The 15,653-nt window shown below is 34.8% G+C and overlaps 1 protein-coding gene across 2 annotated transcripts in view; it reads right to left on the minus strand.

Moving 5' to 3' along the window:
* Nucleotides 1-6,816: 6,816 nt before the first annotated feature.
* LOC106101091 (lachesin-like) overlaps nucleotides 6,817-15,653 on the minus strand; it is a 33,744-nt gene continuing 24,907 nt past the window's right edge. Inside the window, exons 6-11 of one of the 2 annotated variants that reach the window (XM_013280214.1) lie at nucleotides 14,324-14,452; nucleotides 11,703-11,877; nucleotides 10,241-10,350; nucleotides 9,958-10,020; nucleotides 8,562-8,738; nucleotides 6,817-6,950 (exon numbers count right to left, since the gene is read on the minus strand). In XM_013280214.1, coding sequence (XP_013135668.1) covers nucleotides 6,874-6,950; nucleotides 8,562-8,738; nucleotides 9,958-10,020; nucleotides 10,241-10,350; nucleotides 11,703-11,877; nucleotides 14,324-14,452 — 731 coding nt within the window. In that variant the 3' untranslated portion in view covers nucleotides 6,817-6,873. Of the gene's footprint in view, nucleotides 6,951-8,561; nucleotides 8,739-9,957; nucleotides 10,021-10,240; nucleotides 10,351-11,702; nucleotides 11,887-14,323; nucleotides 14,453-15,653 lie in introns of both variants that reach the window. The other variant, XM_013280205.1, reaches the window with a different exon arrangement.

Genomic DNA, 15,653 nt, shown 5'->3' on the forward strand with positions numbered 1-15,653 from the left:
GTTTCAATAACTTTGTTTGGCGAACATTGTTAATTTAGCGGCGGTTGCTTTGAGAAGTGACTCAATAACTGATTCACTTGTATGTTATGAACCCAACAGGGATACGAACAGAAATGTTTCCTTCTTATTTTATCTAATGACCTATGTTCACCAATTGTTTAAACATTTTTGATGCTCTCATTGTAGCGTAGTTGTTTCGTCTATCGATAGTCATTTTCTCATGCTCACTGTGAGTATTAACAGAACTTCAATAAAAGTGGAATTTCAGAATGAAAGACAATTCATCGTTTTTACTTTAACAATAAAAGCGGTAGCGCCACGCTTCACGCCGTTCGTGTAATGGACGGATAAATTTCACTCATATCCCAAACACAATTTATGATTTTTTGCTGGATATAAAATGCTGGGGAAGCCGAGCGCTGCGCAATAATATAATCCGCTTGTCCGTCTGTCGCGGCGCGTGGCGCGCGGCTGACGCCTGACGCGGGTTAAGTCCGCCAGATGATCAACTGATGGCCGTTCCCTTCCTGTGCACGCTTTTATTTATTAACCAGCATTTATATAAGAGACACTTATATCCCGCAATACATTTCTCTTACCGTATTTATACAAGAAATGACCTTAAAAATACGATATTCTCAGTTTTTTCATAAAACATCACAAGTAAAGACACTTTAATGTGTTGTAATTAATTAACTTTTATTGAATCTATGATGAGATTCGAAAAGATTACAACTAGAAATATTAATTTAAATAAATATTGTAGATGAAATAAATATAGATTGCTGTATAGTGCTGCTATATTTATTATTTACAAAAGCCAAAGTAGTTTTCGACGTTGGAATAAAATTAATATATGTTAAGATTATTTGATAATATGTGTGTTTTCCGTGTGCTCGTGTATACGGAGGCAACAAGCGTGCCGCGAGCCGGGTCCGAAAAATATTAACGTCATGCGCCATTTAGCGAAGTGTAAATTTGTTGGACGTAAAAAGCTGTTTACTTCCAGTGGGCTACAACATGTCATCATTGTGTCTAGAGTTCATCGCGAGCACTGAGTTGCTTTTATCTCGCTTGCTCGTAGTTATTACGGACGCCGTCGTCCGGTTGACGAGGGTAAATCCCCTTTCTTCATATTCCCCTGCACGTTCCCGACGCCCGTCACTTTTTATGTCTGCCCTCACAAATATATAAAGAGAGACATGTCGAATAAGGACTGGGCCCAGTGCCCACTGACCACTACCGCTCGCAAAAAATATTGAAACGTCCGAGCTGAGTGGCTTCATCTTAACATTGCTTAATCTAACAAGTATATTCTAAGAACTAAAAGCATCAATGTTTACCTGCTACTTAGTTTAACATTAAATCTGTGTAACGATTCATAAAATAATAATGTTGTTAGTATAAACAAACATACATCTGAGCCGGGTGTAATTGAATTGGAAACAGACATAATATTGTCGGGAGGTAATTGTTCCATCCCTGTTTACTCAGCTGCAACAATCTCGCGGCTCCCATCTCGTTCCCATCCTGCTCCCGCTCCACTCCCGCTCCATTCCCGCTCCACTCGCCGATCGCGCAAACAAATCTAAGAACCACAAGCTAATATTCGAATAAGACCTTATGTTAATAAAGAACCAGTGGCGACTGATGGAATTGAACCATTACGCTTCAACAAGAATATTATTCCTGATATTTTTACTATTCTTACAGGAAATATTATAATACAGATGATTCTAAATTCGTTTGATATAGCTACTTGGATTTTGTTCTATTTCAACCGACTTAATTAGAAATAATACAAATTAAAATGAAACTTACTTTAAATCAAAAATCTTAACCAGTACTAATAAATAGTATAATAACTAATACAATTGTCAACAGTCACTAAAAATTATAATAAATATGTTTATATTTTACTTGTATGTCATTTATTTCCACTTAAACTGCTTGCAGAAGGCGACATGCGCGCACTCCTTGTGCACCGCCATGGGCTGGGTGGTTGTGGGCAGAGTCTCCGCGCCCGGCGCCGCCGTGCTGGTTGTCGTATCGCCTTGAAGTAATTCTATTTTATTCATATCCATGATAGGATAGCACGTACTGCCATATGGTATGTTATTACGCAGTACGAATTTACATTCGTACTGAGCTACGACGTTTGCTGTTACTCCACTTGTGGTCCGTTTTGTAGTAACAGTGGTGCGCCATCTTTTGTTTTTGGCTGTTTGACTCGCCCTAGCATTGCCGCTCGGACTCGTCCTTGCGTTGTAACTACTAGCTCTAAATCTTGGTTTAACAGATTTAGTAGGTCCGTTCCTGTAAATCTGTTCTCTTATCCTTTCAAGATAGCTTTTAGATTTCGTTATCCTTGTTATTGTTCTTGTTGTTGTTATTGTCGGTGTCATAGTTCTCACTGGTCGCATCATGTCATTGAGACTTTTTGTTTTCTCTGTCTGCGTTGTCTTTTTAAAATTGGATAACTCCTTCGTTGGCCGCATCACTAATGCGGTAAAAACTATCTCGAGCAGAAAATTTAATAGAATAAGCTCGAGTTTCATTGCAATCTCTTATTTTGCAAACACTACGATTGATTTTACATTCAATTATTACTGTAACGGTTGTTGAAATCATGATTTTCTTGTTTATGTTCACGGTTTGAGTAACTTTCAATTCAATCTAGTTCTTGGTGAGATAAAAGTCTTAACACAATACTTTTTCAATTTTAAACAATAATTGTACGTCAATGTAATGCAAATTAATACATATATCGTATTAGGTAAACACTCTTTGTATTACAAAGTAATGCGGTTTGTTTTATAATACAATAGACGTCACGTTTTTAAACGCGATTTGATGAGGAATTAGGCAACGTAATAAATTAACCTAAGCAGTGTATCCGTATTAAGTGACCATTGAACATTGTGGACACTGGGTGTAATTCAGTAAAAAGCACATCGTCTAACGCCGGATATTATTTGTTTGCTGTCCGGTTAGCCGTCATTGACAAATACGATATCGTTTACAAAATGGCGGCGAGGGAAATATACAAGTGAATATGAAAGAAAATCATGTACAGAACTATCTGTAATAGTAACAGCTATAATTTTGAGAACGAATAAATGTTAATGGTGTGTAAATGTTGCTAATTAAATAGTTGTGAACGTTTCAATATTCGTATCATATTACATATTTGTTAAAACGATGGATTTATATTCGCTGAAATCAAATAATTTCCGGCTTCATCTGGCATTGTGCGGAGACTCAATACGAGAACGGTCGCTGGGAAATATTGAAAAATCGTGACGTGAATCCTTACAAAATGTAACCAGAGCATAAGCAAGGTCGCTCCCGCAGGAAAAATATGATATTGCTTTTAAATATGAAATATTACGGCGAAAGTGTGCTCGTGTTATGAAGAAAAAGGGTTTACCCATGTCACGCTTACGCCTTGCAGGGCCGGCTCCGGCGCGGAGCAGCGCGCTCCGGACCAGAGAGGGCGCGATGTGTCTTCATTGTGGAAACAATGAATTGGTATTACTTCGCTACGTTACTTCTTTTTATTTTCCCCGTTTTATTTGAATAATACCATATGTCATTTGGTCAATAAACTCTTTAGTATTTGTAGTAATTTGTAGAGATCAAATTACTGTTTGGTTTGCTAAAATTTCTTTAAACGGAAATCAATTATACATTGTTAATAATATTGAAATAATAACAAACATATGTATGTAGTGTATCTATGTAATCAAAACGCAGATTTAATTATTATACTCGTGAGAAAAGTTGTTACCTATTCTAATTTGATTTTCGAATAATTGTTATCACTTAAATGACTCTCACTTAATTGTCAACGATAAATTAACTGCGAAACTTAACAGCGTCTAACCGACCCTTAACTATCGCTGAAGTTAACGACGTTGCTTTTATAATGTGCGACACGACACGACACCTTAACGATATTTTAGTCGGTGCCATCTCCTTGCGATAGGAATATTGTATCAATTAAAATAATTCTGTTTAAAATGTTAATATCCTTTTTTAATTGCATATTTTGTCATTCTTAAACACCATTTTAGTTACTTGAAGTCACATTTTCAACCTTAACTTTTTACAGCCTTTGAAGAAAAAAAATCGATCTCTTTGCTGTCGAAATCTTACAATACAGTAGGTGTTCTAATTTAAAATGTTTACTTATAAACATAATTGTGATGTTTGAGGGATCGTCGGGTATAAAACGTCCCTTCGTGTATATCCCCTCGGTCGTTTGCGGTCCGTGAAATCTGTGAATATCTGCCGACTGAATCAGTTACAAGTCAACATAATTCTGCCGCTCCAGCTCCTCGCACTTAATTAACATTAGTTTTATTTATTACTTACTAATCTACGCGTGGAGCTTAATGATAGTAGTTCAACATAATCAATGGTTATGGAGTCATAGTTAATTGCCTAATTGTATAACTCGTACACCTATCGACGCAAAAACATTCTCATGGTCTTGGGAAATTATCGTAATCCCAGGCAAAAGGAAATAAATTAATTCTAACCTAAAGGGACTTCTTTGGCAGAAGAGACTAGAGCTACCTTATGGATAGGAAATGAAACCGACTTCTATTCGTATTTACTTAAAGTAATAAGTGCAATTTAAAAACTAACCTGTATAATTTTGAACAAGAGAAGCTTGTGGTATTATTTGTAGTGGTGGCTTAGCTGGCGTCGGCTGCGGTGCCTTGTGTCAATTAAAATAGTGCTTGCTGAGACTGGTTGAGACTGGCTGAGATGCGGTTTCCACTAGTGTTACAGCGCGACCTAACGTTCTTACTATATATTGTGGGAAATTGCACGACGTTTATTTAACACGAGTACATAACTAAAGTTTTAATATTGATTGTAAAATCTTATAAGATTCTGTTAAGGAATTAAATTCTGGATTTTGACGACTGCTGGTTTTACGTAATTGGAGAATACTTATTACAAGTTTTTTTAGTCTTCAATAAACAATGATTATGAAGCTCTTATTCCTCGCCCCGGGAGTCATTTCAAGGGACAATATTTATTTTTCTGGGGAGAAGCTGTGACGGTACTCTTTAAAGAAAAATTCGTTAACGCCCGCTCCGGCACTCGGCCTGAATTTCGATTAGAAAAAGACAAAGGGGCGATTGTAAAGAGCCTGGCGAATGCTGGCTGGAAGTGGGAATCAATTAAAAAGAACCATCGATTCTCGTCGAGCGATAGCGTCTGTCAGGAGTAAGTGAAAATGGCTGCCTGATAAGATTGTACGCCGCCGCCGCCGCGGAGCTCCGGACCTATCGCTCTCACTGTGTGCACACTTTTTTAATTATTTCTGCTCTTTGTTACTTTCCTTTAATCTTTGATAAATGGTTCTTAAACTGGTCAAAGAATCTACAATGAAGAATAGATGTGCAGAATGGACTTGATGTAAAACTAAATAAAACACTGTATTTAAATTGTAATCATTAATTGACTGCTATATGACATCATTGATATGTGAAAACAATCATAGCTACAGTGAAAATAATATTTAAAAATATGCTATTTGTATTTAACAATATTACTCTGTGATGTAAAAACTAGTTCTAAAACAATAAATCTGAACAAACGGCAATGAAAGGAAAACTGAAAATATACGAATAAAAAAATCTAGATGTCCTTCAAGAGTTCTTAGAGAATTACACTTATGTAAGAGTTTTTTTTTTCTTATATTTAACTGTCAAGTTGTTAATACTGTTTTTAGTGTTACTTTTTGTCTTTCAATTAATAGTTTTTGATAATAAATGAATATCTAAGTTGTGTGAGGTGGAGGGAGGTGGAGGGAGGTGCATAAATAAAATTCAGGAATGCTGCAATTTTATACTAATTTATTTAATTTTATTTACAATGACAAGATCGCACAATAATCTGTACATTTATAAAGGTAAACATAAATAGCTTAGTTATCTCTTATTTTAATAAAAGATATGTATTTTTACTAACATATTATTCTTGTAACAAATGACGTTATAAGGTAACAGAATGTTTCAATTACCTCGTGCATTGAATTGTTTACAATAATATTTACATTTCATTTAACAAGCGTGAAATTCAAGCCTAGTTAAATTACATTGAAATTACACAAATATTTAACTGAATCCACTAAATATTTTACACAAACAAATATTACAAAACAATTAGAATATTAAACGCAGACGTTAACGTTTTCAATTTTTGGCACATATACAAGGGAAGTTGTAAACTTTATGCAAAGCATTATCGCGAATGAAGCATTAAATATTTAGGGCCTGTCCCACCGCTGACTGATACCTAGATAGCTTAAAAATTACGTTACTGTCAGATAAGGGAACAAAATCCGATATTTCCATCTCATATTTTACACGGTGGATTGTTATCAGATAATTTACAATTTGGTGAGACAGGTTCTAAGTATTAGTAAGATGTAGTGTGACGTCACGGAGTCAGAGCCACGTCGGCTTTAACTAGCGTAACATATGATATTACAATGTTATCTAAGACTATTGCAATCTACATGCAGACCAAAACATACTCTAATTCATCTCATTCAATTTCATAAATAAATTTTTACAAATGTAATAATTTGTCATGTTTAATTTACTCTAAGATTTAAACGAAGCCAAAGTTCAAACTGTTTTATAATCTAAAAATCGTTTTAAATGTTTCTTAGAAACTCATTAATTTATCTTACTTTTGAATATGGCAATAACATTTCATTATGATATGTATTTATCAAATATTGTTTCGATTCAACACAATAAAAATATGGTTAATACTATTTTCAAATAAAATATTTCTTTATTACAAATTAGTTCATCTAACTAAACGTCATTTACCTTACAGAAATCAGACTAGAAAATCGATTTGTACCAACAGTATTACAAAGAAATATGTTTGTCGCCAGCAGCGGCGGTCGCCAGTTCCTAAAACAATAACAACAAAACACATTAACTCGCAAATTCTTAAAAATAACGTTAGAAAAAGACTTAATTATTTAAATTAACAGTTGTGCGGCTCATATTGTTAAATGAAGCAAGAGGGAACAAACTCATTCTTTAAAAAAATACGAAAAATGCTGGCAAAAAAACTCGCAAGCTTAATGGGTAAACGCAAATAAAAAATGAGGAAAATAACAGAATTAACTATGCTGTACGTTACGAATGAGTTATGTCATTCTTTATAAAATAATGTTGCGCAAAACACACGATATATTTCGGTTTTATGAGAGAAAGCTGCGGTATTAACTTATGTTATGACGACATCGATCTATAAAGTTATAATTATTGTTTTTTAGCTAAATCAACGTGATAAAGGCTAGATAGATAGGCATTGTTTTAGAAAGAATTAACTAATCGTCAATTTTATATTAAGATTAAGCAAATAGTTTGTCGGATGATACTAAAGTATTTTGCCGTAAAACTTTGATAAACGCTAATGCTTGACTATGTATAAAATATTCGGCAGATTTTTCGATTCACCGAAATTCTAATCGATTTCACGGTGTTTGATTTTTATGAAATGATGCCGCTGTTCAAATATTTTCGCCGCCAGCTTGAGAACTGTAAGAATTGATTGTGCGCGGTCTGTTTTCAATATTTATGAGATGTAAGTGTGTACTCCTTGTGTGCGAACTCCTTGAATGTTTAATCTATATCCGTATGTACGCGGAGAGCGAGCCGCCCGCTCTGCACATGTCACTACAAATAATGGAACTTCCAGTCAATTATTTCAGCTACACACAAATAATATAGCTAAGTGTCTTGAATGCATATTTGTAAAATAACAAAAAAACCATCGCCAAATACAGCAAAGTACTATTTTTTTTAGAAAATTTTAAAATTAACGAATACTAATTGTCGGACAAGTTACTTTAAATTTCAAACCGTTATTCGTATAAAGATTCGTAAAAACAATTTGTCACAATCCAGTTGAATTGTTATTCATAAAAAAGCGCAAACCAAGATTTACATATAAAACAAAAGATGTCGCTTCCAGAAAAGTGTTAGAAGACTCTCAATCCATTTGTGCAAGCTCCCTACATATATTTTTAAACACGCGAACGAAGAGACAGCGTTAATAATGTAGTATTCCGTTACAAACACCGCAGAGCGGTGAGTTTTCACTGCTTTTTGTTATTCCTTACAATTCCAAATGGACTTTTTTAACATAAATCTTTACTAAGTATAATTTATTTCTATTACATTTATATCAGCGAGTGATTTAAGAATTTGGTGTGAACAAGACTGAGAAACTAGCCATTAAACAATTTACTAGAATCGATTATAAACAATCTCAGATTGACAATTCTTTAACATTATAAGGAATTTTAATTTAAATAATTGTCTATAATTTTTGGAAGAGTTTTCCTGCAACATGATTAAAAAACCGTATGCGGTTTGGATTCAACTTTTGAGGTTTAACAGGGTCGGACTAGAGTTTAGTCAATTAGGGAGTGCAGAGGCATATTGTGGCATAGTGGGGCATCTTGTGGCATGTTTTGGCACAGTAGCACTGTGGCACAGTGGCGGCGGTACCTGAGGCGAGGTGCGGGTGCGGCGCGCGGTAGACGTTGTGCGCGTCCCGCTCGGGCGCGCGGTCGAGCTGCGCGCGCACCACGCTCGGCCGCTCCGTGGCATCGCGCTCGTGCTCGCGCACATGCTCGCGCACGTGCTCGCGCTCGCGCTCGCGGCTAACGTTCGCCCGGCGCGCGCCTGCAACGCGGATACCGTCAGACACATGCTTGCTTTACATTGATCTTTTTTGGACAATGACAATCGCAAGCTTACACATTTTTTGTTTAATAAAGATGCTTAAGTAAAAAGCTGTACATTGATCTTTATACAACCTATATATTATTGGTTTTTTGAAATTATAGCAAAAGGAACTATCCAATTTACAATAAAGAAATTGGAACGAGAAGGATTGAACCTTAATTATAGAAAACGAATGAATTTAAACTTAATTGACTGATATAAATGGAAAAATAAGTATCTTTTATGAAATTGTAATTTGTTAAATATTTCAAATTAAATATGTTAAACGTTAGGAACGGAACATGTCGACGAGTATTGGAAGCTAAGTCACTCCGAAGTAATTAGAAACAAGTTAAACTAGTTAAGTGTTTTGCGACAGGACGACGATCGACCTTACACGAATATAACTTTACAACGACGAAAACAAAAACATAATTAAAATTTGCATTACATTTTGTACGACAGAAAGGCAAGGGTCGTAGCTTAGTGTTGAATAGTCTCTACCCCATGAACGTTAAAATTGGGCTGTCAAGTGCAAGTATATTTTTGCAAACCCCATTGGAAGATTTTGAAATAAACAAGTCCAAAAAAAAAACTTTAGCTATATCAGAGTAGATAGAGAATTTATGGGAGTGTTTTGGCATATTGCAGTTGATATCTTGATAAATTTGCGTTGCATTTGCGATAGCCAATAGCTATAGCAAGAGGTATTTAAAAGTGCAAATTATATTGACATTTAGTAGCAAGTTTACTAATGTTATTGAACCGGTTTCGTCCATTTGGAACGTTGCCCAAAGACGTAGAAAATCTGTACGGAGGAGGTACAAAATCGTTGCTAGTGTTTTCCAAACACATTTCCTTATTATCTTGTAAAACTTTTATAAAATTTCTACACGGGGACATTCTATACCATAAATTTAAACTATTACGTGCGCATATTAAAACATGTTTTTTAATATAACCTAATGCTGATCTTTAACTAAAAGTGAGTTTTAATTATTAAATTCTGTCAGTTTTGGTATCTTTGTATAAAATCTAATGAAAGTAAGCCAAATCATTGATGTTAAAATAAGAATAAATCTAATGCAAGAATTAAAATAATTTTAACTTAAAGTTAGTATGGTAAATCATGGAGAAATCAGTAAAAATATATGAAAATATATCAATGCATCCTTACTCTCTTTGTTAGCGGTGCTCTTCATTTCTGTCGCTTTTGGAGACGTCGACGGCATCGGGATTTCTATTTACAAAAAATTTTTTATGAAGATTCTTTTAGTGCTTTAAACAAAAGATAGTGGAATTTCTGAACCAACGTAGGCAAGGAGCGGTTAAGAAAAAATCAGCCAAAATTAATACAATTTTGTACTCCTTTTAACGAATGGCCACTGCGTTGAGAACGTATAATTCATACGAGGGTTTTTTTTTTAATAAAAATACGATGTAGATATCTGAGCACGTACCATACAATCTAATAGATCCTTCAGTTTCTCCGAGAGAGTTTTTCGAAATGCAGCGATAGTTCCCGAAGTCTCCGGTCTGAAGATTCCGTACAGTCAGCTTCATGTGAGCCCTACAAATACAAACACACATTAAGTAATCTTACTAATACTATAAATGCGTTAGTTTAGATGGATGGATGTTTGTTAGAGTTTGTAGCCTAAACTGCTGAACGGATCTTGATGAAATTTAGCATAGAGATAGAGGATAGTCTGGAAGAACACGTAGCTACTTACTTATCTTTATTTTATTCCATGCAGAGCCGGGGGCGAAAGCTAGTTATATCATAATGACAAAGTATTAAAATAAAATAAACAATATAAAACTGTTTACAACAAACCAATTTAATTTCTTTAAATACATTATATCGGAAAAGGCCGGGAAACGAAAATTAATTTTTGAATTATTCGAGAAATAAATTCAATTGTTGGTCAGTGCGGTGTGGTGACGTCACTCGGGACAACAAACTGTTATGACGTATTGTATTAGCTCAAACTGAGGTATTTTCCCTATTTAATATACGTTGAAAATTTACAAAGTTCCACTAATATTGGAATTTCAGAAACAATATTATTATAAATTTATATTGGAATTTAATTTTGGAATTAAATAGATTTTCAAAAGTCCATCAATGTTTTCAGATTTTGTAACTAAACTTTTAAAAGATAATATAACTTTTAAATACAATCAAGTTGAACTTCCAAATAAATCAGTCAGTTCGGTAAAAACGATTTTCACTTTTAGCAAAGGTGCTTTTTCATTTAGATTTATAGGTCCGCGAGCTTTCAACCTGCTCTCTAATTATATAATTTTCCTCAGACAGATTTATTGTGGCAGCGTTATTCAATTTAACGTTTCACGTAAAGTTTCCTTTTCAGGAGTGTTATTTCAATTTACGTAAATACATTTTAAAAATCGCATTTCTGTTGAGCCCTACATTCATATTACATGGGACATTTATATGAACCACTTATTTACTCTCTGATATCTGTTCTCTAATTTGAGATTATTAATCTTGTCAAAATTTTCTAGTCTATATTGTATTTTAAAATTAGGCTTAAATATAGTGATATATACTGTCAATTTATGATTTAACTTTAAATATAATCTACTATAATATTATTATAAAAATGCGAAAGTTTAGATGGCTGGATGGATGTTTGTTAGAGTTTGTAGTCTAAACTGCTGAACGGATTTAGATGAAATTTGATATGGATGCAGAGGATAGTCTGGAAGAACACATAGGCTACTCACTTTTGTTTTTCTTTAATGCCACGCGGACGGAGTCGCGGGCGAAAGCTAGTAAAGAAATAAAGATATACCCGCTCCCCAGGTGATAACTTAAAAATGTGTCGGGGGAACGAGAGGGCGTCATAGAGCCACCCATTACAAAAAGGATCTTAGATGATTGCATCGTGTAGTGACCTGTAGGAGTTCTCGTCGGTGGTGACGGCGTACTTCTTGGTGGGCAGCACCATGACGTTGTCGTAGACCCAGTAGGAGATGGCGCGCGGGTGCGCCTCCGTGTGGCAGTCCACGGTGACGTCGGTGCCGGCCGGCGCGCCCACCAGCTGGTTCGGCACCCAGATCATTGGAGAAACTACAACACCTCCTACCGCTTTAACACCTGACTGAAGTAGGGGACGCCGGCCTGGTTGGCCACGGGGGCAGGTAGACTAATCAGCTTTACCTACTTATGGGTTGACCATACCCCTGCTATGGGGTAGGTTGACAAAGCGTCAGAAATTTAGAAATTCACTCAAGTATTAAAATGATATAGGTTGCATAATAGTTTTTCAGGTAGCTGGATAGTTCTTCTATATATTTGTTCATCAGAGATACAGGGGCTTCAGTGATACCTTAGTCAATTATTCCGGTCTCTCCTACACAGCATAAATGAAAGTTGTTACTCGTTTTCAATATTTGCACTTTTCAACTTTAGTTGGTGTTTAAAGTTAGCCGGTTAATCTTAGTTATTTAAAGTTTTGTGAGGCGATTATTTTCGTATCAATCTACAGCGAGGGGACAGGGCGGGGGCGCAGGCGGGGTGAGGCTGCAACTATAGCGAAGTGGGAAGCAATTTATAAACTTTCAATTATGATGGATAGTGGCGAAGTTTGCCGAGCGCGGCCGAGCGCGGCCGAGCGTTGGCAATTTTTCACATAACGTTCAGATAATAAAATCCACGCTTTGAGAACGTAATTCACATTCCGCCAGTTTATGGCGGCAATTTTCACGAAGAATATTACTCCTACTGCGTGATACGCCTTAATATTCTACGACGCTTTAAAATATTTATAAAGTTCTACGTTTTTTATTCGCTTATCACGAATGGCTTCATTATAACGAGCTGCTTAACGTAAGAAATTCTTAACTGCCATATATTTTATTGTTCGAATGCAATCAACACGTTCAGTATTATTCCCCGAGGCGGGCGTTGACGTTATTTTATTATGGACTGTTAAATTATTATTGTGTATTGTTTCGCGTTCCTGTAAATCTTATGCGATAATATAAGAACTTGACTTAGGTTGTTAACGAGACATTAAATATTTTAATGACACTTTACGAAACAGTAAAAGCTTGTTAATATAAAAATACTCATAATGTTAAACTGTTTCTTTGAATCGGAAAGTTTTCTTTTTTACTACTTAAAATGAATTGAAAGAGATATTTGACGGGATGATTTCTAAACAGAATGGCCGGGCATCAGCGAGGCGAGGAGAAACAACGCACGGCGCAGGAAACTAATAATGTGTGTGTTTATGCAGAGGTGTTAGATTAAAATGCAAATCCACGTGACCTAGTTGGGAAGTGCACAAAATTCCCAGTACGTAAATGAAAATTGTGCTTCATGAGATCCAATATCACAATGAGGTAGATAACGGTTTATTTACGCTGCAGTATACCGTAGTTGTCTACTGATATTTTTAATTGATTTTCATATCTACCCTATTAAAATATAATCATCTTTTCAAAGATAACGTTATCACCTGATTTCCTGGTAAAACATGATAAAGGCAGGACTATGAGTTCTTAAAATCCAGTCAACTTAAAAACTGTATTTCGATACTCGACGATATCTGTCGTTATCCATACCACACTATATAGATTTTAGTATGACCATTTGTTTCACAAGCATATTATAAAGTAACAATTTAAATGGAATCGAAACATTATTTACGTTTAAAAATGTCGTGACCGCTGGCCATTCGTTTACCTGACACCGAAGCGAACGTCACATGTAAAATTAATAGAGCTCCATTTATTGCGTTTCAAGTTTAAAATGTATTTAAATTAGTATTATTTATATTGTAAATACTGTTAAATAAAAGATGATATTAAAAAATACAAGAAGCTATCAATTCATGTCTGCAAGAGCTATCATTGTGGAGGCGTGCACCTTGCTAAAATATTATCTTTCAATTATCACAGGGCGGCCATCTTCCTTTCTATTTAGTCAGCCGCGCGACGTTATAAGAATTGAAAATAAAGGGGGAAGTTCATTTTTTCACAAAAAAACCCTCGCTTTGTTACGTCTCAAAGTCCCGTATTAATTTTTGATACAACGACGTTCCTATAATTCCCCGCGTTATCTCTAAATTATTTATGGGGAGGGTTTTAGTTTCTTTTAGGTCGCGATCTCAAATTAGGTATGCGGACAGTTATGCAATTAGCGTCTAGACGTTTTAGTTCTTATTTTCGTTTTAAGATTAATTAAAATGTAATGAAATTATTCAACCGTTAAAGATTTACGGTCTCTACACTATTTATTATATTTCTTATAAATAGCACTATCGGCTCAGAGTCGTTTCACGTTTCCTAACTTCTTTTGTTATTAAGAATATGTATATCTTTCTTGCACACTAACTAAGCCGAGGACTTTCATTACAAAATAATACATTCATGTTTAGTGTGAAACAATAAAATTAACAGATATTTAGTAGATTTAAATAATGAAATTAAAAAAAATCCTCTGTATGAAAATTTATTTATGTGTGTGAGTGATTACTTGGTAACATAATGAAATGAATTTGGAACCTCACATTCAACGTCTACGATGATCCTCTTGGAGACGGAAGGCGGCACCGCATTGGTGGCGATGCACAGGTACGCGCCCATCTCCGTGCGGCTGATGCGCTGCAGGCTCAGGCTGGCGCCCTCGTACACCGTCACTGCACAAACACGCAATGTACACTCAACTATATATACTAGTATAAATTCGCAACAGTTAGAGAAACCTAGGTTGTATTAATAGAGACACGATACTAGAAATATTTCCTGATGATAGTGCTAGTATGAGAATATACGGCTGCATTAATGTTTATTGATAATTTTAGTCTATTTCAACTGCACATTGCTATTTTCAACAATATACATTATATTTGCAAATAGACGTTGAAAAACAAACATTTTAATATCACAGTTTGTTAAACTTTAACCATTTTCAGTTGCGAAAATGTTAGTCGTGGGAGATATTCAGGTTAGCTGTAATTGTTATTAGTTTTTAAACCAGTGCAATTTAGTTCATACGGCAGATATTTATTTATTGTTGTTTATTGAATATGGTTTATTGCTTTGTAGCTTATCACAAAACAAGCTACAAGACAAAAATCTGTGTAGTTTAAAAGTGAAACTAAGTAGGCTACTGAAGTTTTATAAGTGATGCATTAGAAGTTTTATATCATTGTTTACTTTTATTTTGACTTCAGTGTAGTAATGAAATAACAGTTTTGCTTTGAATTTGTGTGAAATTAACATGAAACGAAATATGTTTTCACGCCGCTGAGTCGAAAATGATTTCACTTTAAATAGCTAAATATAATTTATAGTGAAAAGAGTTAACAAATTCAGTTAAATCTGCATATCACGAATGAAAGCAGAACAATTGTTTGTTGAAAACAAAAATTACCCGGTAATTGGTTTTTTAAAAAAATCACATTGTCACAAAAACAATTACGTTGTTTTTTCTTATTGAAAATATTGACATAAAACTAGTTACGTTAATTATTTTAATGGCTTTATTTTGTCCAAATTAGCAGCATTTTTATTATATTTCGATATGATTTCTTCAAAGTGACAGCAAAATAAAACTTTAAATGACAACAAATTGCTCGCAGGTCAACTTGGATCTCTTTGGGGAACTTTGAACAGCTGCAAGTGTTGTGTTCACGACGGCGGCGGCGGCACTTTTTTAACTTTTCTTTTGTCGCCAACTTAACTTTTCACTGAGTGTCAACAACTGAAAAAAGGGTAGTCTAATTTGATCTATGTTCGCACTTTAATACTTGGTAAAATTATTGACTCGTGCCTTTATTTTGTCGTTAATAAATAAATATTAAAACATATTTAATGATTTTTATTTGAAATCCCTCA

This window comes from Papilio polytes, unplaced genomic scaffold (genome assembly GCF_000836215.1).
Source record: "Papilio polytes unplaced genomic scaffold, Ppol_1.0 DF824303.1, whole genome shotgun sequence".
In the NCBI taxonomy this organism is placed as follows: Eukaryota; Metazoa; Arthropoda; class Insecta; order Lepidoptera; family Papilionidae; genus Papilio; species Papilio polytes.